At 38.8% G+C, this 24,604-nt stretch overlaps 2 protein-coding genes across 2 annotated transcripts in view; one reads left to right on the top strand and one right to left on the bottom strand.

Annotated features, from left to right (window-relative positions):
* Positions 1 to 24,604, bottom strand: part of LOC128736778 (uncharacterized) — a 72,811-nt gene that overhangs the window by 34,300 nt on the left and 13,907 nt on the right. The gene's annotated exons all lie outside the window — the stretch shown is intronic.
* Positions 1 to 24,604, top strand: part of LOC128733961 (carbohydrate sulfotransferase 11) — a 62,841-nt gene that overhangs the window by 25,252 nt on the left and 12,985 nt on the right. Inside the window, exon 2 of the mRNA XM_053827883.1 lies at positions 8,029 to 8,745. Within this exon, the coding sequence (XP_053683858.1) occupies positions 8,611 to 8,745 (135 nt within the window). The 5' untranslated portion in view covers positions 8,029 to 8,610. The remainder of the gene's footprint in view (positions 1 to 8,028; positions 8,746 to 24,604) is intronic.

Below are 24,604 nucleotides of genomic sequence, written 5' to 3'. Positions count from 1 at the left end.
ATGTATCTTTGTATTTTTTTGACAGCTTGAGAAAAAATTTTAGTTGTCACCCGTTAATATTATACTACTGCCCAAACGGTGTCGGTCGGCCTCGGTTCCGCTGGCCAGCATGTACTTTGTTTTAGACGTATTTACCTTTAACCCAATTTTTTCTGTTTCGCGCTGTAGTGTGGTGTACTTTTCAGCCACCGCCACAGAAGTTCTACCGATAATATCCATGTCATCGGCAAAGCAGACGAATTGACTAGATTTGTTGAAGATCGTGGCCCGCGTGTTGATATCCGCTCGGTCCATAACAACTTGTAGCGCTATGTTGAACAGTAGGCATGAAAGACCATCATCTTGACGAGGCGCTCTGTGTGATTTAAATGAACTTGCAAAGCCACCCAAAATCTGATTTTCCATAGCTCTTTCCGGTCGATGGTATCATATGCGGCTTTGAAGTCAACGAACAAATGGTGCTTCCCTGAGAACGATGCAGCATCTCTAACTCTGCATATTCCTGTTCCTCCAGGTAGCGCTTTTTCTTCTGCAAGATTTGTTTTCGCTGCATCTTCTTCTGTTTGTGTCTTTCCACGTTCTGACATGTGGCACTGCGCACCTTGGCCGCCCGCACAGAGTTTTCCTCATCCCTTCTTGTATTTGTATTTGTACTTGTATTTGTATTTGTATTTGTATTTGTATTTGTATTTGTATTTGTATTTGAATATAGGCTATGAGCCCGTTATCCTTTCTTAAGACTAATTTACAAACAATTATTGGACAGATTCTACATATAGGAACAAGTTAAATATTAAATAAAAATACAATCACTAAAGCAGTTGTCCTCTGTAGTATAACCTAAGCCTATGTTTAATAGTGTTTGCGCTCATGTCAGTGGTTATAATTTGCTGAAGCTCGTTAAAGGCGTTCATGAAACGAGAAGTGGGTTCATGCTGTGAGTAGTTCCTAGAACGAAGCGGCGGATCGAAGATTCTACGTCGTCGAAGTGTAACTGGGCTATTGTTGAAAATTAATCTCATGGTCAATGGTTGGCTAACTGTTCGTCCTGAGAGTATGTTCGTGAAGAACACGATATCTGCTGTCTTATGCCTCGAGTGTATCGTGTCCAATGTCCACCAAACAACAGAGGTCATGGTAAGGTGCTAGCTCTTCTCCGTTCCATCCAAGATTCCTGAGAGCAAACCTTACAAATCTCTTCTGGATTCTCTCGATGCGTTGAATATGCGTTACATACTGCGGGCGCCAAATAACGCTAGCGAAATCCAGTTTGCTTCTTACGAGACCCTTGTAGATTGCCAGTATTGCATACGGATCATCGAGGTCACGGCCGAACCTCCTTACAAGCGCAAAAAGTCTCAGGCTCTCGTTAATCACGTTGTCGATGTGTCTAACAAAAGAAAGCGACCTATCGAAAGTTACCCCTAGGTCACGTACATATTCTACACGCGGGATAGTACTATCTCGGTGAACGTAGTCGAAGATCACAGGGCTAACTTTCCTAGTGAATGTCATCACTGAACACTTGTTCGTATTAACTTTTAATCCGCAACTTTCACAGAATCTCCCAAAATGCTCTAAATCAAGCTGCAACTTCAGGCAGTCATCCATGTTCTTAATGGGAAAAAAGATTTTCACGTCATCGGCATAGGGTAAAACGGTTGCGTGTGAAATAACTTCAGGCAATTTGTTCATTAATATTACAAACAATAAAGGTCCTAAGTGGCTACCTTGTGGTACTCCTGATTGCACTGTAAACGAACCGGATTTGTTGCCGCGCAGTTTTACAAATTGAGTTCTATTTTTAAGATACGATCTCAACCAGTTATATCGCGAGCCTCGGATGCCCAAGTCTTCTACTGCTTCTAAGATACTATTAATACTAACAGCATCAAATGCTTTGCTCATATCGGTGTATATGCAATCCATTTGTAAACCACTTGCGATGCAATCCTTCTTCATTTACCGTTAATTTATCAGCATCTGGGTGTACAGTTTCCGGGCCCATGACTTTTCCACCATATTTTGCCGTTCGTCACGATCTGGAGCCTTCTGCACTTTGTACGTATGTAGTCTCTCGTGGTCCTTGGCTCTCTGAATGAAGGACTTGGACAATTTCAACTATTTTCCCACATCCCTGATTGAAGCATTCCGCATAAACGCTTTCACGACACGCTAGTGGCACTGATCATTAATAGAACATCCATTCTGAGTTCTGACCGCATTTTTCCTTCCGTACGATGCTCAGAGTTTCGTAGTAACATTTAATCACCGTTGGCTGAACGATTCCGAGTTGAGTAATTCTCGCTGAAACGGGGCCACTATTGACACGAGGTCTTCAAATATTGGAACTTTTGCGCGTAATTGGTTGAAAATGGTTAAAAAATAAGAATTACACTTTTAATACCACGAAATAGTGGACCACTCGTTCGCCAAGAGGCCTAACAGTTTCAAAAATAAGCTGAATTTGGTGCAAACCTTGAGATCTATATCATGTGATATTTCATAAATTTTCCATGAAACAACAAATGGCCCGGTTATGTCAAAAATAAGAGGCTTTCAAACAGAACAAAAAAAATTTTTGGCGGCCATCTTGAATTTGGTCGCCATATTGGATTTTATCAAAAAATCGCCCTTTTTCACCATGAGCCCCCAACTGATTTTCATTTTAAGACCACCATAGGAAAGCTGAGAAAAAATACTACAAGAAACATTCATAAAATTTAGTGAGCAACGGCATTAACTGAATAAAACAACCAATTATTTGCAGTGCGGTTCACAATTTTCATATAATTATTGTGATATTTCCAAAATTTGCTATGAAACAAACTACAAACGATACAGTTTTGTAAGATAGGGAGAGATAGGGCTTATAAACGAGGTGAAAAAGAAATGGCGGCCATCTTGGACTTGGCCGCCATGTTGGATTTTATCAAAAAATCGCCGTTTTCGCCATGAGCGCCCCAATCGATTTCAATTTCGAGACCACCATCGGAAAGTTGAGAAAAAATGCTATAAATGCTCCACTTTGAAGATATGAATATATGGTACTACCACCTGCCTTAGCAGAACATCCGTTCATAGCAATGAGCCTATCATGTCAAAAAGAGTTGAACATATTCAACGATTGGTCATGCTTCCCAACTCTTGTATGAAGGGCCAAAAGGGAATTGGTCGATAAGCAACATCACTTACACGTACCAGGGATTTAGAGAATCTCCTTCCAAGGGCTAAGTCACCTGAGTCAATCATTGAATAAACCGCCTTAATGCAGAATGACTCCAGCAGGTGGGGAGAAGAGCCCGCTCATTATCCACGATGTGTTGTTAATCGGGCCAAGATTAACCCTAGAAAGTTGACTGTTTCACTCTCCCTAGGCCCACCGCTTCAAACAAGTGCTCTGATGGTCCCTCCGTCTTCCCGATTCTAGTTTATTTATGAAATGTGGTATGGGACCGTGCAATAATTACGTAAGGCCTTTTTCCTCATTTTTGAACCCCCCCTCCCCCCTATATAAGATTTTGTAAGATTTTGGCCAATCCCCCCTCCCCCCGTACAAATTCTTAGTAAGATTTTTTGAAACATCAAAATTCAAGTTTTATTTAAAAAGATAGACATTGAAAGAATATTGAAACAGTCAGTAAAGTTCAAACAAGTTCATAAAAACCAAAGTTCAAACAAATTCATAAAAAAAAACAAATAATATCAATTATCTATTGTAAATCCCTTAATGGCCCCGTCCCGAACAGAACGTATTTCAGCATTGAGGTTGTCTATAAATGTTGGTGTATGCTCAGAAACTCACTAGCGTTCACTTAATTCGCATTGATCCAATCTAAATCGTCTGAAAACGTGTCCTCGTCAAGTAGTATACAAAGAACTTCTTTGCCTCTTCTAGATGACACGCGTCATGGTCTTATGTTGGAATTGGCACTGCGTTGCGTCTAATGTACAGATCTGTAATGACCGCAGTTTCCTTTGAAGCAAAATACTGGCTCCACTCTGGCCACAAGATATTTGGGCAGGCAAGATATTTGAGAACAGAAGAACAATATATCCTAAGAAACATTTTTGTTGTATAGTAGCTTATCAAGCACTTGTTCCATTGGTACAGCTATACATTAATTGTGTAAGCTACTTTTAAACAAAAATATTTCTCGTAATATCATAAGGGATTGCGGCTGCCTTGCGGGATTGAGATAGGAAATTGCAACGAAATATGTTGGAATGATCCCGGGCAATCTGTAGAAACGAATTTGGTGAATTTCACATCGTTCTGCATTAATAGTATGAGCGCCAAAGCGCAAGTGGATACAGTTTATACTGATTTGAAGGCCGCTTTTGATACCGTTAATCATACTATTCTTTTAAGCAAGTTGGAGAAACTTGGGTGTACCACAAGATTGTGCAGATGGTTGGAAACTTACCTTACGGATAGGCAACTCTTCGTACAACTTGGCAACTGCCGGCCTGCCGCGTTTACAAATGGTGTGCCACAGGGTAGCAATTTGGGACCATTGCTATTCTGTATCTACATAAATGATGCAGCGTTACTACTCAATGAAGATGGAAGGCTTTTCTTCGCTGATGATCTGAAAATCTATCTTGAAGTCAGAAGAATCGAGAACTGCAGAATGTTGCAGAAGCTTCTGGACTTGTTAAGTGACTGGTGCGTAAGGAATCAATTGTTACTGAGTGTGGAGAAATGTTGCGTCATCAGTTTCCATCGCACTAGAAGCGCAATAAAGTTCGATTACGAAATTTCCGGATCAAAATTGAATAGGGTAGAACAGGCGAAGGACCTTGGAGTATTACTTGACGAGAAACTCATCATGAAGTCCCACATTTCTGCCATCGTTGACAAGTCCAATCGTAGTCTTGGGTTCATATTTAAGATTACTGGTGAATTCAATGACCCGATCTGCTTCAAAGCTCTCTATTGCTCTATTGTACGGTCAACGCTGGAATTTGCGAGCATCGTTTGGAACCTGCACGAGTTTGTCTGGTCCGCCAGACTGGAAAACGTACAGCGAAAATTTGTTCGACATGCACTTCGTCACCTTCCGTGGAGGGATCAGCAAAACTTAACACCGTACGAAGACCGCTGTCGTCTGTTGGGTTTAAGCACGCTAAGTCGACGTAGAGAGGTTTCGCAAAGGGTGTTTGGCTGCAAGCTTTTAACTGGCGAATATGATGCACCGGACATCCTATCGCAAATCGGACTCTACGCACCTTCAAGAGTCTTACGACCCAAAATGATTCTACAGGAAGACTTCTATTCAACGCAATATGCTGCCAACTCTCCCATCGCTTCCATGATCAGAAAATTCAACTGCTTTGCTGACCTTTTTATTTTTGACGAACCATCACGCATTTACCGCTAACGAATTCGTGCATTTGACAATGTAAATACTAACAATTAAGTAACTTTTAAGAATTCATTTAGACCCAAATTGTCCTATGAATTATACGAATAAATTATAAATTATAAATAATAGCATAAACCGATGACATCAGAGACTCTGGAACAAGTAGGCCAACTGCTGTTTCCTTGAGTGGACAAGGCTAAAATACTCAGCAGGTTGCTATGCATTTCCTTGCACCATGAAAGATTTCGACACTTCACAACTTACCTCATCAATTTAAAAAATTTTGTAACAAATAACATAAGTTGCTATTAAAAATATGACTTTTTCATAATTTTTTCGTGTGTGAAAATCTTACGTAAGAAATGGTTAAGCCCCCCTCCCCCCCAAATAAGATTTTGTAAGATTTCGCGGAACCCCCCCTCCCCCCATAATGCCTTACGTAATTAGTGCACGGCCCCTATATATGGGTAAAACTAGAACAATCTCACCAGCAGTCCTTCGAATGGAATAGCTAAAACGAAAAAAATAATTAAAATAACTTATATTATGCTTACCTATTAACCAGATCGTGTGGCTCCACCGTCTGCCCAAAACCTCGATTATGAGATCAGGCAGCCGGGAACCACACAGTATCGCACCTCCTAGCTTGGCTACTCAATAGAGCATTACCGGGTATGGCCACGTGGAGGCGCTAGGTAGGGGCTTGGGATAGCTAGAGCTATATTGGACGCTTCTCATTGCTATAAATGCCATGCTATAAATACTCCACTTTGGTACTTATATGTTCTTATGTGGCGTGAAATATAACCTTTACGCAATAATGATCTCGTATCTCTCAGTTGCAACCGAGATATACAAACCAAATTGTTTGCTGGACAGCTTCCTGATTGACTGGTTTCATGCGTGCAACTGAAGAAACAAAAATTCACCCGGGAAGCATAAAAGTGTTGCTGAAAACCACAGCAAACACCGAAACCATAAAGTTTTTTCCATTTACTAGGTTTTTTAGAATTTGTTTCTCGTGGCGTGTTGACATAAAACAAACTAAATTGAAGTGTAAGCGTAATTCGGCCAGGTTGAATCAATTTTTGTGTAATTAGTGATCAAGTAGGACAAGTTGCTTGTTATCATAAACTACAGCCGAAATTTAAACGCTTTCGGAAACACTTTTCGTTGCCGTAGTAAATTTTGAAAGGGAATTGCCAAAACAAAGTTAAGAAGAATAAGAAGCCACGTGTCACGTCCTCTCCAAGCTCTAAACTACCCAAATTTTCAAGAGAAAATACACAATGTGAAATTTTTTACGGCGGTTTTTCCGTGAGCAATTTGATGTGGAACACTCTTTATTTGTCACAGAATAGCAGGACTGCAAATATCCCTCAATAACATTCTGGCAACGAATACAGCTTGTACGTACCACGTAAATTCATAAATTCCCGATTTAATGTAACTTTTGATACATGCCCGACTATTTCCCACATATTTCCCGACTTTTCCCACATTTCCCGAGTGCGTTGGCAACCTGCAAATTGCTGCAATAAAATCAGCCCGAGATAAATCGAAAATCTGATGTAATCCGAACAAAACTATAGGTGATAAATCTTTGAGTTAACAGAAATGAGTAGAATGGTATTCGAAACTTCGCTCTGCAACCTTCGAATTAATTTTTGATGCAGAAGAAAGAAATTAAATTTGCGATTAGGTGTTGTATTGAAATTTCAATGGTTTGAAAAATAAATATGAATAGAGTACCCTAAGCACCAAATAAACAACTCTTAAATATCGAAAGTAATATTTTTATGGTAGTGCTAGTACAAAAGCATTGATTCAGCATACATATTACGGCGAAAGAGATTGAAAATCTTCTGACAGTTGATAAAAATTAATCTTATGTAGTTTCACGTAGCAGCTGATGTGTACGCTTAAATTGTTCGTCTGCTGTATCAATATCAACAAACCCATAGAAATCAATCAATAACCGAATTAACCGAAAAAATTAAGTAATCAAATTTGACACAGGACAAACAAAAACAGCCAGACAATTATCTTTTTATTGCGCAGCAGATTGGGAAGGCTGGCACATCGATAAACCAATTCAGACTTGAAGAGGGTGATTTTAGTCTAGTTTTGTTTCGTTGTCCGAGTCGGCCGTACGACTCGACTGGCTAAAACAAACTAAAAATCCCAACAATTGACGACGGAAATTATGCTAAATTAGCATAATCATGCAGTGTGATTAGTTCGGTGCAATTCCCGTGCTCGATTTGCCGTGCGCTGCTACTTGTTCTAGCTACCTATAAGCATTGGGCATGTGCGTTTGGCTTAGAGCTCACACAGCAACGCGAAAAGTTACACGTTCGCGCTGCTTTTCGCCCACGTAAAAACAATACACACACTTCGTGTATCATCTTTCTAGCTCTCTAATTTACCGACAGATTCGTCAACATCATAAGTGCAGGGTTGAACCTGGTACGCGCGAGGAAATTTGAATACTGAAATATAAATCTCAGCACTTCCACCCTGTTGCTCGTTCTAGCAAATAATAATGAGTTACGAGGCACGCGGGTCAGATTTAGCTTAATGAACGAGTGGCCAATTGATATAAACTACTAATCTACATCGCCTGCATGCATGTGTCCCTTCTTCAATCTCGTTACAGCAATCCGGAGGTGCACTACACGGCACTGACTGCACTGATAGATCATACTGCAGGCCGTCGTCGGTGAACTGACGACTCGCGGCAGGAGCCAACCATTTTGTAATCAAAGCGACAATGTTTTAGACGCTGCCGAATCAACCGGATAATCAATCCTTCTCACTGCGGCTTAAGTGGAAGAACGAACGTCTGCCTGACGGACGCAGAGAAGCAAACCGGGCCAAGTTCAAATTCGTTCGCCGGTTGCCGGTCTGTTTTCATCGCAGCCGTGATACATATATAACTTAGCGATACACCAATTGAAGCCAATTACTAGCGAAGAGCGAAGTGCGAGCCAAGTGGAGTGAGCGTCTGCTTAGTATATCGGAGGCATGCGGCACAGCACAGCATACAGTGAATAGAGCAATACATAACCAACCTGAACGAATTGAGTGCAAAATCTGGGAGCAATCGAATTGAAAGCACGTTATTCCTACTCCATAATCCATAGGCTAGTGATTAGTGAACCGTTTCCCGTTAGATCGTTATTAAATGGGGTACCGAAGCAGCTGCCGAACAGCAACCGAGGTGCCCCGCTTAGTCTAGATGAAAGGACCCAGCAGGATCAAATGTCGCATCGTTAGGCGCTTGTTTTTGTTTTTCGCCACCCTCTCGATCATCCCGTTTACGGTGCTGTATCTGGTCACCTCGGATCATCTGTATCGATTCAGAGCATACAATGTGAGTAACATACCATATGATATGAAATGTTTTTCTGCCTACATATTTAGGTCAAAGCAATATCGGAAGAGAAGAGCAACAGGAATTGGGAAAATCCAATTTATTAACCACACTCCAGGGTGCTGCTCTGCTCCCTGCCGTGCCGTGCCGTACCGGAAGATAGCGCGGGTGAACACGAATGGTATTAATTGAAAATTATTCAATTGACAGCTACCACGACCTGCGGTAATACGTATCAGATATCATATTACATCCGGTGCACCGTCCAAGTATGGTACAATGGGTAGACAACTATAGCAAAACATTATGACTTGCGCTTTTTATTATTTTGCTAACGAACAGTTTTTAGTGATGGCCACTCAAATAATGTGTAGGAAAGGTAATGAAGAAGAGCAATCCAATCCAAAGCAATCAGCCTGCAAAATTAAATGTCAATTTAGGCCAATTTAGGTGCATTTAATTCGCATTAGATTGTTTTTACCCTCAGTTTGCTTCACCTGGATTGAAAATAATATATTTAAATCCAATTAACCCAATTGTTTTCTTCATTGTTAAGAGACATAAAACTTTACTTGCCATGGCTTCTTTCATCGGGTTTGCTCCTCAAGCCAATAAAATACGTTTTTTATCTACTTCCTCTGGACGAGCCATTATCGAAATGAGCCAAACAATCTGTAGAATGAGAATCTGAATTTAATTTTTTTTTAATTTTTTACGGCTAATTCCTCTTAATCTGAGAAACAGAACGCTACCGTCTGACGATGGCAAGTCTGATGTTTAGAATTCTTTTCAACATGTTTTCAGTTACTCATAATATGGTTATGTAATTTTATTACATCATGAAGGGTAAAGTAGATGAAAAAAGTTAGAAATTCGCAGTCTTTCTATTTTTACTTTCATACGGCATTCGTTTTTCCAACATCGGGATCCTACTTGGTTGTTTATCATGTTATTCTATCTCTATGCCATTTTTTTCTTCTGACAACCATCAAATCACCAGTCACGTTTTGAAAAAAGCTTTCCTAAATATAGTTTTTCATTAAATTTTCTATAAAAACTTATGCATTTCGTTAAAAATTAGGTAAAACGTGTGTGACATTAGAATGGCGATTGCAGAATTTTTCACTTTTTGAACTTTCTCACTAATTGTGAAAATTTCACTCAGTTTAACGGCTAATTTAAAAGGTCGAGGTACATTTTAAAGAAAGAGAGCTGTCAACATAAAATAAAAAGCTGATCAGATGGAGACGCAAAACACGATTCAAAAGTCGTGTACCACGGAGAATGTGTCATATGCTATCATTCGTCGCTGCAAAAATATAAAAATAAATCTGTCATAAACAATCTTATCGAATTCGGAAATATTTTCAAACTTGTAAAGTGCTAATCTTTGGCGAGACTCTTATTATTGTCTGGGTTTGATTAGCAGTGGGAAAATTGCGATAATTTAACGTACTTTACCGCATTCCAAAATCGCGATTCATGATCAGGTAAAGTCACGTCCAGGAGGCGCCATGAATATGCGACGATAAAAGATTAGACCACTTTGAATGGACTTGGGGGGTACACGAAAGTCGAGTACACGAAAGAGTACTGGTCTAACAAGAGTCTAAGAGACGTTTGCGGAGAGCTTATTTTTAGCTTCAATACATCTTAAAATAAAGAAAATCATCGCCTATTCTTGGTTCGTCGCGAGTAATGATCATTGTCCACGCGGAGGCTCATTTGCCTGCCTTTAAAGCAAACGAAAGTCATGATGCTCTATATTCCGTGTTTATGAACCTCAACTACAGTTTTCATTCGACAGATTTGGAGTGACAGCTGTTAGACCAACATGGTATATTTCGAGGCTCACTGGGAATCCTTTACCTTTTATGTATTTGGTCTCACATTACCTCTGCCCGTAGTACGGGCTAAAACATTGAAATCATCTGCGAAGGAATTGTTCGGTTTTGCTAAACAAACATTGACTCCATTGTCTTAGGACCCTGTAAGATTCGACGGGATTCAAGAACGACCTCACGTCACACCACTTGAATAATGATGGCATTTTTTGTATGAACATTATCACCGCGACCAGTTTTTTGTCCTATCGCGATATCGTCTAGGTGTTTTATCTACCTTCCGCACCTTCGTTCTTTTTACTGTATCGTTAATGATTGAGCAAAATGCTCCTAAGTCGGGAAGTGCATGCTAGTGCCCTTGAACAAGATACTTCATTACGCACCTTGAGCCAGTACCACTGTTATAAACTTACTCCGGTAAGACTTCATCGTTGATAAATGCAGAATACAGTACAAAAAAGGATGTACTTAAAGAGGCACTACTCGCTTTAGGGGAGATGCTTCTAGATACTGTGGTGTTCTCTCCTATTTCGCCATATCCTAGACAAGCTCCCAAGGGATGATGACAATGATCAGTCATCTGGTATAATTGATCTCGGTCGACTGAATCGTGTCCTCCAACGAAAATATGAAGTATATGTACGTTGAATCGCGCTTGATATTTTTCTATGAGCTCTCATACTATCGGAACCAAAATCCGACAGGGTAATTTTTAGGCGGAATGATTCATCGATGTCAAAAAATTGCAGCGCTTCAGCCGATAGTTCTTTTTCATAGAACCATGCATTCCCTTGACTATCCACGGTCCTTTCGGAAACAAGCCTTAGATATAACCCAGTTTAACTTTTCACCGGAAAATGTCTGAGATTAAAGTTGACTCGGAGAGATTGAATGAGCTAGGACATTACGATTCCATTCATCTTTATGTCAGAAGATGACCAGAATGTCGTTTGAACTTCAAATGGCTTCATTGGTTCAAAGGAACCGAGTTCCCAGTTGATTAATGCCACCACGAACAACAAACGGAGTCATTTGGCACATTGCATCTCGATCCATTCCTCTGGAGGTTACCTTCGAATCAAGGTAGCGGAAGTCCACGAGAGCCTTTGCCTGGATTTACTGAGTAGTAATAACGGGTGACAACTAAAATTTTGGATTTTTTTCGAGGCCCCTATTCTCAACAACACACAAGCTCAGAGAGAAATGAGAGTATGTATGTGTTAGCTATCTCTCTCTCTTTCCTCTTTTGACGTAGGACTACGTCTTTGTTTACTATACTGGGACTGGGTAGCACTTTGTAAAAACGAAAAATAAAAGTGTAACGTTTGAATGAAATATTTCAAATGCTAATAGCTACTATACTACTGAACGAAACATAACAGTTAATATGTCGTTGGATAGATAAAATGTCCAGCAATTTTATAGTAACATATCAATAATAATTTTTTATACGCTAAATAGTTAAAATGTGTGTAAAGTTTCAAGGTCAAATTTTTCCATACATTTCCCTTGTGATCGCCTAGCTTCACAGGCACGGACGACAATTAGATACACCAAAGGATTTGGATCCAAATGATAACCTTTGAGACCACTTTGTAACCCACACCCCTTTTCCAATCCAATTGGCAACATCGATGGCTATTGACAGCAACCCCGACCCCGAAGACAAGCAGAATCAGCGGGCAATGGCCAACGTGAATCCCACACGATGCGCTTAACGTTACATTTTGCATTATCCCCATCGCAGACACGCGAAATTGTTCGATAGCTTGCTCAATCAGTGTCGGACAATCAGTTAAGCAGCAGCAGCCGATCTGGTTTCTCCCACACCTACACTAGCTTACAAGCAGCAGCGGCAGTGCCAGTGACTATAAAATGGTACACTTGGTTCGCCGCCTGCTCATTTATCGCACGATCGCACTGACGGACGGTCAGTATTTATCATCGACGGCATTTGGCGGCAACACCAGCAATCGGACGCAACACCGATAGCAATTGGAGGTGAAAACGATGGCATTTTGGCGGCAACACCGACAGTTGGAGGCAAATCCAAGGACTTTTGCGGCAATTAATGGCAATTCGAGGCAAACCCGATGGCATTTGGACGGTAACTTCAATGGCAATTATCGCAAACCAACACTGAAGGCAAATGGAAACGGACCGACTGACGGGCAGCAAATTCAGCAGCAGGCCGTTGAGTTCTTAAACAGTTCTTATAAGAACTATAGTAATTGAAGAATGAAAAGATTTTTCTACACTTTCTAAATGGGTAACGTTCCATTTTGCGTTATACTATGGTAAACATGGGAAATGCTTGCTCAATCAGCGTAGGATAATCATTTGAGCAGCAGCAGCATTCGATCTGGTTTACCCCAACACCTACACTGGCTTTCAAGTAGCAACGGGAGTGCCAGTGACTATAAAATAGCATACTAGGTTCGCCGTCTGCTCATTTATCGCACGATCGCACTGACGGACGGTCAGTATTTACCATCGACGGCTACTGGTGGCGAAACCACCGGCATTTGGCGGCAACACCGATTGTTGACTGCACTGAAGAGGTTGATGTTACTTGTAACCAATGGCCCTTTTAAGGGCCGCAAACTAATTAAATGAATCATAATCAGAATTTATCTCAAATGTGCAAAATGGTTTTGATTATTATTTCTAACCAACGGCCATAAACTATTTGAAGAAAGTTGGTTCAAACATCAAACTACGCATAAACATATTTATTACAATGATCTGTGGGCTGGTCATTCATTGCTATTTCAACCTTTGTGAAATACAGTAGTGATTTGTTAAAGAATTCGCTATATCTAAATGGTTGCAGGCGTTATATTTACGTAACCACCGTAAACGTATTCGTGAACAAGTGGCTGGTGTAGTAACTGAACCAAGGGTATCCTTAACAGGAGCAGAGCGTACTAGATTGTCACGCAAATGAAAGCGTGTTACTCACAGATACTCAAATATGCATATGCCAGAAATGCAGTTTGCATTAGTCTTCGATCTAATGATCAGACATAAAGTTATATTTCATCGATTAAAACATATTATCAATATAATGAGTATTATATGATACAGTCCTACGTCACCCTTTCGTACAACCCTTAGGGCTGTATAACTCGTAGTTTTTTACAATATTTTTTGTTTTGTTTATGCTTGCCCAGTTTTGGTTAAAATGGCGTCAAAACAAGAAGCATTTCGGGAACGCGTTGTACACTTCTACGAACTGCCACAGAAATCTCGGTAAAAAGTGTACGGTACAACATTTAAAAAGCGAATATGTTGCGGTTTCGACTGTTTACCATATCCTAAGATGCCTAACAACTATTCGCAAGCAAGGTAGTGGAAGACCAGCCAAAATTATGGACGTAGAAGGACACCGTTCTCTTTCTCGTTTCTTCAACAACAAGCCCTCTGGTTTGGCTATCAATGAAGATGCACCAGGCGGATGTTTGAAGAAAATTTTGATCCCGTTTCTACAAAAACATCATGCAGAAGGACAAAACGTGTTTTGGCCGGAGAAAGCATCATCACATTGCGCCAAAAACACAATCGTTGCTGAATACCCATTTGATCCCATTTGTACCCTAAAACCACGACCCGACTAATCTGTCTCAAGGCGCCCAATCGAAGATTTATTCGGGATTTTGAGTTCTTTGGTGAACAAAAATAACTAGAGAGCCACGAATTGCAAACAGTTGATTGGTAGAATCAAGAGATGCATTCACAGAGTTGACATGATCGCCGTACAACGCTCCTGTTCAGACATCAAACGGAAGCTTCGCCGAACAGCCGATTGCGAACCGTTTTCAAATGTACACTAATTTTGTTTTCAACAATGGACAATGTATTTTTAATTTCGGTAAATCAGATCTTCTTCATGTATCGTTGTCTTTTTTTGACAGCTTGAGAAAAAAATTCCAAAATTTTAATTGTCACCCGTTAGTAAGGCACGCATAGTCTTTTCACATTTGCCCCATATCTTTACTATGGTCTTTGGAAATCGGATTTTTAATTAACAAGCCCTTTAAACACCCTTCGCTTCTTCGCATTTCTTAATTAATCTTTCAAACTACAAGACCAATCATCATGAAATTTGAAAGTTAACGGTTTGCAAGGTTTCCCTTTCATTTGCAATCAATTTCGTTCGAATAGGAATAAATTTCGATTTTGTTCCGATATAACGTAACTTCGATATGACGTAACGAAAATAAAAATAAAGTTACTTTATATCGAGGTATTACTGTATAACCCACATTTGCGGTTGATTAGAACGTTTTTTAGCTCCGTAATTGTCGTGTACTTCTCCTGTTAGTCACGACTTTCGATCTTAATCTTTCATCATTCGCCTTTGGACATTGTTTTTTTTTCGTGTTTTGTCTTTTATTTTTCGTTTTCTTTTTGCTACGCGTAGTCTGTCGGCTTATGCTATCGTCTTTAGACCGTTTTTAGTTGCCTTTTAAACGACCGCTTACCGTTTTTCGTTCTTTTTAGCCATCTGGTTTTCTGTCTGGCATCTTTATGTCGTTCTTTTGTCTCTTTGCAGCGATTTCTCGTCATTTTTATCATCTGTTGTGTCGTTTTTGGTTTGATGGAGTCTTTTTGTCGTCATTTGTAGTCTTTTCTGGCATTTCTTGTCGCTTTTTTGCATTTTTTTAAAGTTTTTAAAGCTTTTTTGCTGTTTTTAAATCGTTTCTTTATCGTTTTTTACCTTTCGTCGTTTTTAACTATTTTTGGCCATTTTTTGTCATCCTTCGTCTTTTTTCGTCGTATTTTCGCTGACGTACCATCATTTTTTTGTCATCTTTTCGGTGTGTATTTTACGTCTTTAGTAGTGTTCGACATCGGAACGAAAATTGAAGTCCGGGTTCCGGTCCGGTCCGGTAAAAAATCGGAACGAATTTTTTAGGTCCGATTTCGTTCCGGTCCGATTTAGCTCTGTTCCGGTTCCGGTCCGATTCCGGTCCGGAAGTCCGAAATTGCCCGGATGCAAAATTGACCAATTTTTAAAAAATAGGTAACTTCTAACCGCTAACTAAAGGTTAACCGGCCTGAAACGGATCATTTAAAAAAATAAAAATGCGACACCATTAACTGGTGCTTGGTACCTTACCCATCGTGGAATGGTACTTCAGACATGAAAGTCAGATTTTAATTAAAAAATTGTCTTTCCACCGCCAGTTTATGTTCTTTTTAATGAAAATTAATTTAAATTCGGAAACTTCAAATCAATTTTCCAGTTTTCTCGGACATCACTTGCTTCAAAAGTTTATAAAGTAAAATCACTGCAGTGAAATTTTTGACACTAACAGACAAATGAATTATCAAATAAGAAAAAAAACAGTGGACTCTTGGAAAAGTTAACTCTCTGAAAAGTTAATTGTTCAGAAAAGTTAAGCGAATATTAGCTCCCATGCAACACTCTAAAAAGTTAATTTTTGCCTTAACTTTTCTGAGAGTTTGAATTTTTTTGGTTATCCAAAGCGTTCATTCACACACGTGTGTTTTCCTTCTATCTTTATTTCTCTTTTTACGATTTCTTGACGCCTTTTCACAGTTTCTTACAGAGTCTCATCATAACTGGGATTAAATTAAACTCTTGTACCGGACAGTTGTAGCAACAGTTCAATACGGGCACATACTTATCTCAGGATTTTTGATAACATACTGGAAAAGCGCAAACTTATATTGAATTTTAAATGCAAAAGAAGGAACAGCAGGCATGAAAAATTAACGCGAACATTAGCAAAACGTTGGCGTGGATTACGAAAAGTGAAAAGTTAACTAGTATAACCGACTATTTTACTGATTCCTTTCAGTAAGTAAGTATTTTTTTTCGGGTTATCTTACTGGTCGCTTTCTATACCTATAAAAATGGATTTCTGTCTGTCTGTCTGTCTGTCGGTATGTTCCTTATAGAATCGAAAACTACTGAACCGATCGGCGTGAAAATTTGCATGTAGGCGTAAAAATTTGCATTGTAGGATTTTTGGGTCCGAGGAAGGTTCTTATGATGGTTAGAGACCCATCCCCCCACTAAGAGGGAGGGCTCCCATACAAATGAAATACAAATTTCTGCATAACTCGAGAACTAATCGGGCAAATAGATTAAAACTTGGCATATGGGTATTTTTGGAGATAAGAAGTTTTTTAATGGCGCATTGAGACTCTTCTTCTCTTTAGGAGGGGAATTATGACCCCTCCCCCCTTTAAGAGGGGGGGCTCCCATACAAATGAAATACAAATTTCCTCATAACTCTAGAACTAATCAAGCAAATGGAACCAAATTTGGCATGTGGGGGATTTTGTAGGCAGGATTTTTTTTGTGATAGTTTGAGACCCCTCACCCCTGTGGTAGGGGAATAAGAACTCTCATACAAACCAAACAGAAATTTTTACGTGACTCGAAAACTAATCGAACTCGAGAAATTTTAGACTCTTCTATAAAACATAACATACAATAACAAGACCACCAAAAACTTTCTGCAGTCCCGCGCAGAAATCGGCACTGTCTAGGTTGATTTGTTTTCCTAGCCCAAGTAACAATCCAAAAGCAAATTGGTCTTATTCATTTCTTATAGTAGTTTTATCAGAGCATTGCCAAGTGTATCAGATTTTGTAATGTTTTTCCCCAAGAGAATTTTATCTTATTTGATTATTATTTCTGAAGTATGACTGAAGGAGACTTGAAGAAACACTCATAAAACTGTATTATCAATAAGTGTAATTCGCCTTATAAGCGGTTTTAAGGGATACTTGATTTATGCTTAAAAACGACGCTCCTCAAAACTTAGCAAAAGATTTGACAAAAATTTATGACATTCTTCTGCAAGACTGGTTTATCTTAACAATGCTGCCATAAAACTCTCTTAAAGTCGTGTATTCTTGAAAGAGAAATCATACTCTTAAGAAAGAACATTCTAGCGTAAACAACTGATCTGTCAAAACGGGTGTCTGAACCTGGAGAAAATTGAAAAAATATGGATCTTTTAAACGAAAATTAAGCAAAAATCTGCCCAATATTTTGAAAACTCTGTCATATAAACAATCAGCGGAGTCACAAAATGAATGACGAGAGCAACAGAGCTGGGGAATGACGGTGCCGGTGATGATTTATCAGTGGTAGATTTGTTTGTAATTAGATAAATTTGGTTCGATTGTGTTTTGCCGCAGACGGTGCGGATTTCCTCTAGAGTTGTTTGTATTTTTTAAACTGAATGACCTCTATATCACTTTGTTTGGTGTCAAGTTGTCTTTGTTTGGAAAATGTTTGAAGGGATCGAACCAATTGAAGCGTATTTTGTAAAAGCGATGGCAACGAAGTGTATAAAAAATTCTGTACAATAAATTTTCAGCATGGAACTGTCGTGCAGTCCTGTTTTAATTTTGGAAATCAATTTATATTCACAATCAACATGTCTGCTGTACTTTAAAATTATCGAGCAAAGGGGAAGTAATGAGCCAGCACAAACATCGACACTTCGTCGACGTTTTCTTTGTTTATACTAGAATGGTTGCGGAAAAGCTTGGTGCCCTTAAGTAATTCTAACAATTCTTATTCAAGCGCAGCATGTCTTCTTCAAGAATGCAATAAGTTCAGATGAACTTATTGTCCTCTTGGAAAATTTTTGTTTGCCTTGTGCAAGAAATGTTAGTCTAGGAATCGCTTTCTGGTTGATTTAGATAAAACCATTGACAAAATGGCGAACAGGGCTGTTTTGACTACTTTTGAAACTGTAACCAATTGCATATGGGCGTTTATAAACATGGTGTTTTACAATACCATAAGTGATTTTATCTTTTTAAATAAATGTTTGAACATATAAATGGCTTTTTGCCGCAATTTGTTAAAAATTTGGTAGCTATCAACTTTCTACTGAAACTATTGAATTTTGTTTGTTAATTAAATTTTTCAATAATCTAGCAAAAATAACCGGCGCGTTAAAATTTTCTAACTTTCATGTCACAAAACATCGACAAACTGAGCGTGGCATGAAAAATTTGTCATCTATGGGCAACAAAGCAGTTGATTTTGTTACCATTTTTATTTTCAATTTTAATTTATATCCATTTTGGAAAGGTAATTTATGTGAATCCTTTTTTCTCTTATAGCTCCCAGTCAAGTAAAAACTTTAAGGCTGCGAAAAGTGTATGATGTCCTGCAAATGTTCTTTGAGAAGACTATTATAAAATCAGTAACACTTGTGGTGGTTTTCTTTTAGTTTCAAGCGACTCTAGAAAGTCACTATAAATAGATAACGATAAAAATTACAAGTTTTAAAAGGACCTTTGGAATTATTCTTGAGAATCTTCTTTAGTGTGGGCCTCCTTAGTTTTATAAGGATTTTATGGTTGTTTTATCGCAGTTTTGTAGAATTATAAGTTTTATGATCGGTTTTAAGAAGAAAATGCTGTAAACCTCTTCAAATGCACCTTAAAATTAACTTTGTTACTTGGGAGGTCTACTGACCTCTATTACTTTCCTTCAGTTGGGTCCGAACGAGCGATAACAAGTAAGGAGAGGATCACCCCGAGAATCGAAATGGTACTTTTCAAAAAAAGGGTTTCCGTGAAATGGGACATTCCGCGTAAGGTTTTTCGCGAAATGTTTTTCAGCGAAATGTTATACAATCACGACGAATATTTAAGTGCTATCCGCTTTATTTTATCTGGCTAAGTAACAGGGGGATTGTTTTCTACTTTATTGTGAGGAAAAATTGAAAATTTGTAAATTAAACTACCCATGCTCTCATAGTGACGTAACTGCCAAAATGAGTTATCTTGGGTTGAGCTCCTCAGAAACTTGCTAAACTCGAGATTGTGACAGAGTCACGATTTATGTACAACATATTTTAATTTGTGGCAATACGAAGTTTGCCGGGTCAGCTAGTAGCGTATAACACTCTGCGCTAGGCCCTTTTGTGATGTCAACAAAGTGTCAGGGAGACCTAAACATCAGTTCAACCTGACGAGACAGGCAATGTCGCCCACTTAAACACAGGTAGAGTCCCAAGCATAGCCGTCACGCCTATGCCCGCAGGCGGAGGCGTTCCGGCCCTGCGCAGACTCCATGAACTGACTCTAAGATCTCTCTGCCAAAGGCCGGAATGCCACACAGTCAACTTTCGTTCGTTGGGCTATCTTTAAGTGGGCTACGTTTTAATCGGGCTCCCGTTAATTGGGCTACAGCCCATCTAAAACGAAGTCAAACGTCATTTCTGACAGTGTATTTTTTCTTCCGTGGGGTTCTTGAATGAACTATTTCATATGCAGAAAATAATTTATTTAGAAAATATTAAAATTAATTAAACGGAATACAGTTGAATCATATCGTAATCTGCCCATTTTTAAGCTTGACCCTTCCATTTTTAGCATCACGGCGAAACAATTAAAAATGTCTATATATGTTAACATTGTCGTATTAAATTCTACTTTTTACTTGTTAAACAATCTAGAAATAAATTTTAATAATGAAAAGATTAAATTTCGCTTCGATTCCGTGTTTAATAAGTGTATATATTTTTATAACCCTTCCTGCGACGAGTTTGACAAAAACAATCGATGTATCCCTCGGTTTCGACAGCTCAGCCCAATTAACGAAAGTCTTTCACTAAGTGGGCTATGAGCTTAGTGCAATTAGCGAAAGTTGACTGTATTTTAAATATAATGATGTTAATAATGATGATGACGATGATGATGATAATGATGATGATGAGAAGCAAAATGATAGATCGAATTTGTAAATGTGATTTGGACTTTTTGTACTACTTGAGTTAGACTAATCTCATGTTTTTATTCTTGACCTTGAAATGCGGTCATACTTGAGTTGTAAAATGTAGTATAGTGAAGTGGAGGATTCGTCAGCCCCGCCTGACACCGGTCATCAACCGCGCGCCCGCTTTCTATTTTCTAACACAAACAACGACAAATGAACTAATAGGAAAGACAAATTTCGGAGCATTGGCGGTTATCAACTTATCAGGGCAAATTGAATCTTTCATTCCCCCAGCATTTATGCACTGTACCAAGATACAAAGTAAATTGAGCGCAGTACAACCCGGACGTTCGCGGTAGTCGACATAAGTTTTAGAGTTTATAAAGCTTTATAGAGACGCACCCGCCTTACTACCCTCGAGACCAAAGAGCTAGTGCGGTAAAGCTGTGGGCTTAAACGTCTCTCTAAGACTCAATCCCTCCCTATCGATAGACCTCGCGGCCGGCCATCAGAGCACAGGTCAGCCACGGGGCCAGTGCAAAAATCCTACTGACTATCTATCAGCACCGCCCTGCAGAGACTCGAACAACACGCTTTTTTGCTTGTTGCGAACGACACGAATTGACCTAATTTTCCCATCTGCTACCAAAGCACTTCTATTATCATACCCGTAATCATTGTAGAGTGTTCCTTCGGCATCCAACAGGATCTGGTATCCCGCTTACATCCCCTTACTAACCCTAAGCCCCCGATCGACCCAACCAATCCGACATTTTTCGGAGATATTTGTGACAGCTATGATAAATAGGGCTGAATCCCAAAAACATTCATCTATTAATTATCAGAGATCCCCATACTGGCCTTATTCTTAAACGGAATAAAAGCACTTTCTGAAGAACGCAACAATCGCATTTAGTAAATTTTTACCCCGAGTTCCACTTGAAATCACAAAAGTATTTTGACATATACCCACATTCAGAAGTAAACGTTACCGCTGTTCATTTACTGATTAGTTAAAAAGCCCTACACCACGACAAGGTTCAGTTTTATCGCAGCGAAGCATTATTTCATAAAGATCTTGCTACATATTTCTTAACGTTACAACTTCCAGATGAGTGAAATGAGTATCCTGCATCCGAGAATATATTTTTCGCTTTCGTGATTATCATTTTCAATGACTCTTAGGACTACTCAAAAAAGGTAATATTTCGAAAAAGTTAATCGACCCATTCACCAATCGATTGACTTTTCCGAGAGTCCACAATATTTCAAAATTTCTTAAGACTTAGAACATGGGCTTTCCAACATTTCCTTAGAATTTTGCACCGTCTTAGAAAATGATGTGGAAAACTTGTTTCAACTAGTATTTTTCCTGGATTGCTGAGAAAACTTTATTGCATTTTCGTAAAAAAATAGTTCTGCAATGCTTGGTTTTAAAATTATAAACTTTCGAACTAAGCTGTGTTCGAAAAAATCGAAAAATTTCTAGTGAAGTTTTCTGGAAAAATAGGACAACATATTGTTTTCATTAAAAAGTTAACATCCTATGCTCGTAAGCAAAATTTCATGAAAATCTGAGACTCTTCGGCCCAAACCTATACGATAATTTTGAAAAATCCGATGAAACTATTGAGTTATCTTTCATATTGGACCATAAGCGTGAATATCGGTTACCTATGGCATTACCGAGAAGATGAAGTGCTATAATTACATAACTTTTAAAATTAGTTCTTTGAAATTAAATTTTGAGGGATCATAAGGCACGAACCGATGCTGCGAAACGTTCGGCTTTAAGACCCACAGATATTTGCTAATTTTTCAAAAATAAATCGACTCGTTGGACTTGTTTTGGAGCCTTCAACAGAAAGTGTATTATTGCTAGCGAAATTATTGTCTTTCCTGAATACTGAGGAAGTTAAAGGAAATTAGTTTTAAACATATAAAGCAAGTCCTAGTCATCGTTTCCACTGCGGTCAGTTTTACGATCAAAAGTGCTTCGGACTTTTCCGGACTTTCAACGGAAGACCTGGTCCGGTCCGGTTCCGGAACGCTTCGTTCCGGTTCCGGTCCGATAAAAAATCGGACTCAAAAATTTCGTTCCGATCGGACTTCGGACCGGGTATCGGACCGGACTTTCCGGACTTTACCCGGTCCGATGTCGATCACTAGTCTTTAGTGAATTTTTGTAATTATTTTACCGTATTTTCTTTGTTTGTTCATCGTTTTCTGAAGTCTGTTTTAGACATTTTTTGTCGCGTTTTTTGGTCGTTCTTACAATGTTTATCGTTTTTTTCGTTGCTATTTTCTATCTTTTCGTTTTTTTTTGTCATCTTTTCATCGTCTTTTATCATCTTTTCGTCGTCTATTGTTATCGTTTCGTTAGTTTTTTTTTTGTATCTTTTTTGCCGTCCGGTTGTCAATGCAATAAAAATTTTGTCTTTTTCATGTCTTTTCGCCGTTCTTTCGTCGCCTATCCATCAACTTCTTTCGCATATTTTATCACCTTTTCGACGCTTTTTACACGTCTTTGATTCGCGTTTTGTGATTTTTGGTCGATGTTTGGCGTTTTTTTCCAATATATTTCCATGTTATTTCCGTCGTATTTTGGTCATTTTCTTATTATCTTTTCGTCAACTTTTCATCGTATGTTCGCGATCCCTTCGTTACCTTTCGTCATCTTTTCATTACATTCTTCTCGTCTTCACTCTGTGTTTCCTTCGTTACCTATTCTTCGTATTCAGCCAATTATAACCGTAGTTGAGTTCAACTCTTATTATAGATTGGTACGTTTAGCGTATCACTCAGCTTGGTTAAAGAGGAACGGTACACCTACTTGATAAGCATTACCCTATGGTAAAAGGGGAAATATTTTCATTTCTCATTTTCTAATTCAAGGCCGTTTCATCAGCAAATAATCGAAGTGTTCCTTTCAAATTAAGATTGTGTAGGTCATTTATGTATAGCAAAAATAACAACGGGCCAATATTACTGCCTTTCGGAACGCCTACTCGCATGTAACTATATGTACTTACAGAATCATCTACATACACGTACTGTTTGCGATTAGTCAGATAACTACGGATAAAGTCATTTTCGATCCCTCTAATTCCATTTGGATCTAAGGAATGGCTAAAACTGGATCTTGGGGGGTCGAAAAATGGTGCCTCAACATGCCTTACAAATCTTTACGTTTTTTCTGTCTAAAAAAGTGGCGTTTTCGGACGCCGTTACCCTACTACAAGCATAGAAATTTCGAAAAAAATCTGTTTCGTTCCATCGGTCATGGTTTACTCAGCAGGAGTGGTTTCAAGCGGATCTTAATCATCCATTGGATCACTTTTCATGGGGCTATAGGCTTAGTAAGATTGGCAGTACTAAAGTAAAGAATTTGCATTTTCCAACGCGCAATTGAAAAATATATCTCGATGTCCACTACTCGTGGTCTCATTTTTGAGGACATAAAGACTATTGAGTAACAGTGAGATTTGAATTATGACCAAAACGACTGAATTTTGTTTTCAGATAGCTAGAAGTCTACACCTCCCAAATGGATTGAAAATATCATTGGTAGCTATCATCAAAATTTTTGGCACAAAAGTGTCGGTTGCGTCTATAATGAATACATTTGGCTTGCTGATCTACAGTTGACTGCTTTTCCCTATAAATAACCAACAAACTAGTTTTGTTGACTGAAAAAGCTCTGCAAAAATCGTAGGAAACATTGGTACTGTTCGCACGCGTAACACAGATTGCCAGAGAAAACAAACAAACACGAATGTTGTTTGCAAGGAAAAAAAATCTTCCAACATTCGATAAACAGAAAACAATAAGACAAAAAAACAAAACGAACGTGACGTTCAGTTTACGTATGGAAAAACGTGTGCCACAGGGAATTCACGGTACTCCATGACAATTCAACTGCTCATTCTTACAGTATGACTAAAGGTAAAGCATATGACAGCTTCCTTGAATTCAAGCAAGCTGTTAAAGCTTATTTAATCAGTTGCCCGTGGCACAAAGTTTGAACTATCATGGAATGGCATTATTGTTTGTTCATACAACATAGCTGTTGATACATAATCGTGGGAGCAATTTTCGTTGAATACCAACTCAGTTGTCACCATAATTTAATTGATGACTAACAGCAGACTGCACTTTTTTTTTTTGATATCAAGTAAAAGACACGTTTATCAACAAGTCAGCTGGTATTGTTTCCTTTAAAAAACGCAAACACTCAACTGATTGCTTTTTGAAAGAGTGATATAAACCAGTTTTGACATGTGCAACTTGC

Source organism: Sabethes cyaneus, chromosome 2 (genome assembly GCF_943734655.1).
Source record: "Sabethes cyaneus chromosome 2, idSabCyanKW18_F2, whole genome shotgun sequence".
NCBI classification, from domain to species: Eukaryota; Metazoa; Arthropoda; class Insecta; order Diptera; family Culicidae; genus Sabethes; species Sabethes cyaneus.
The sequence above is the reverse complement of the archived record's forward strand: the minus strand, read 5'-3'. Positions and strand labels throughout refer to the sequence as shown.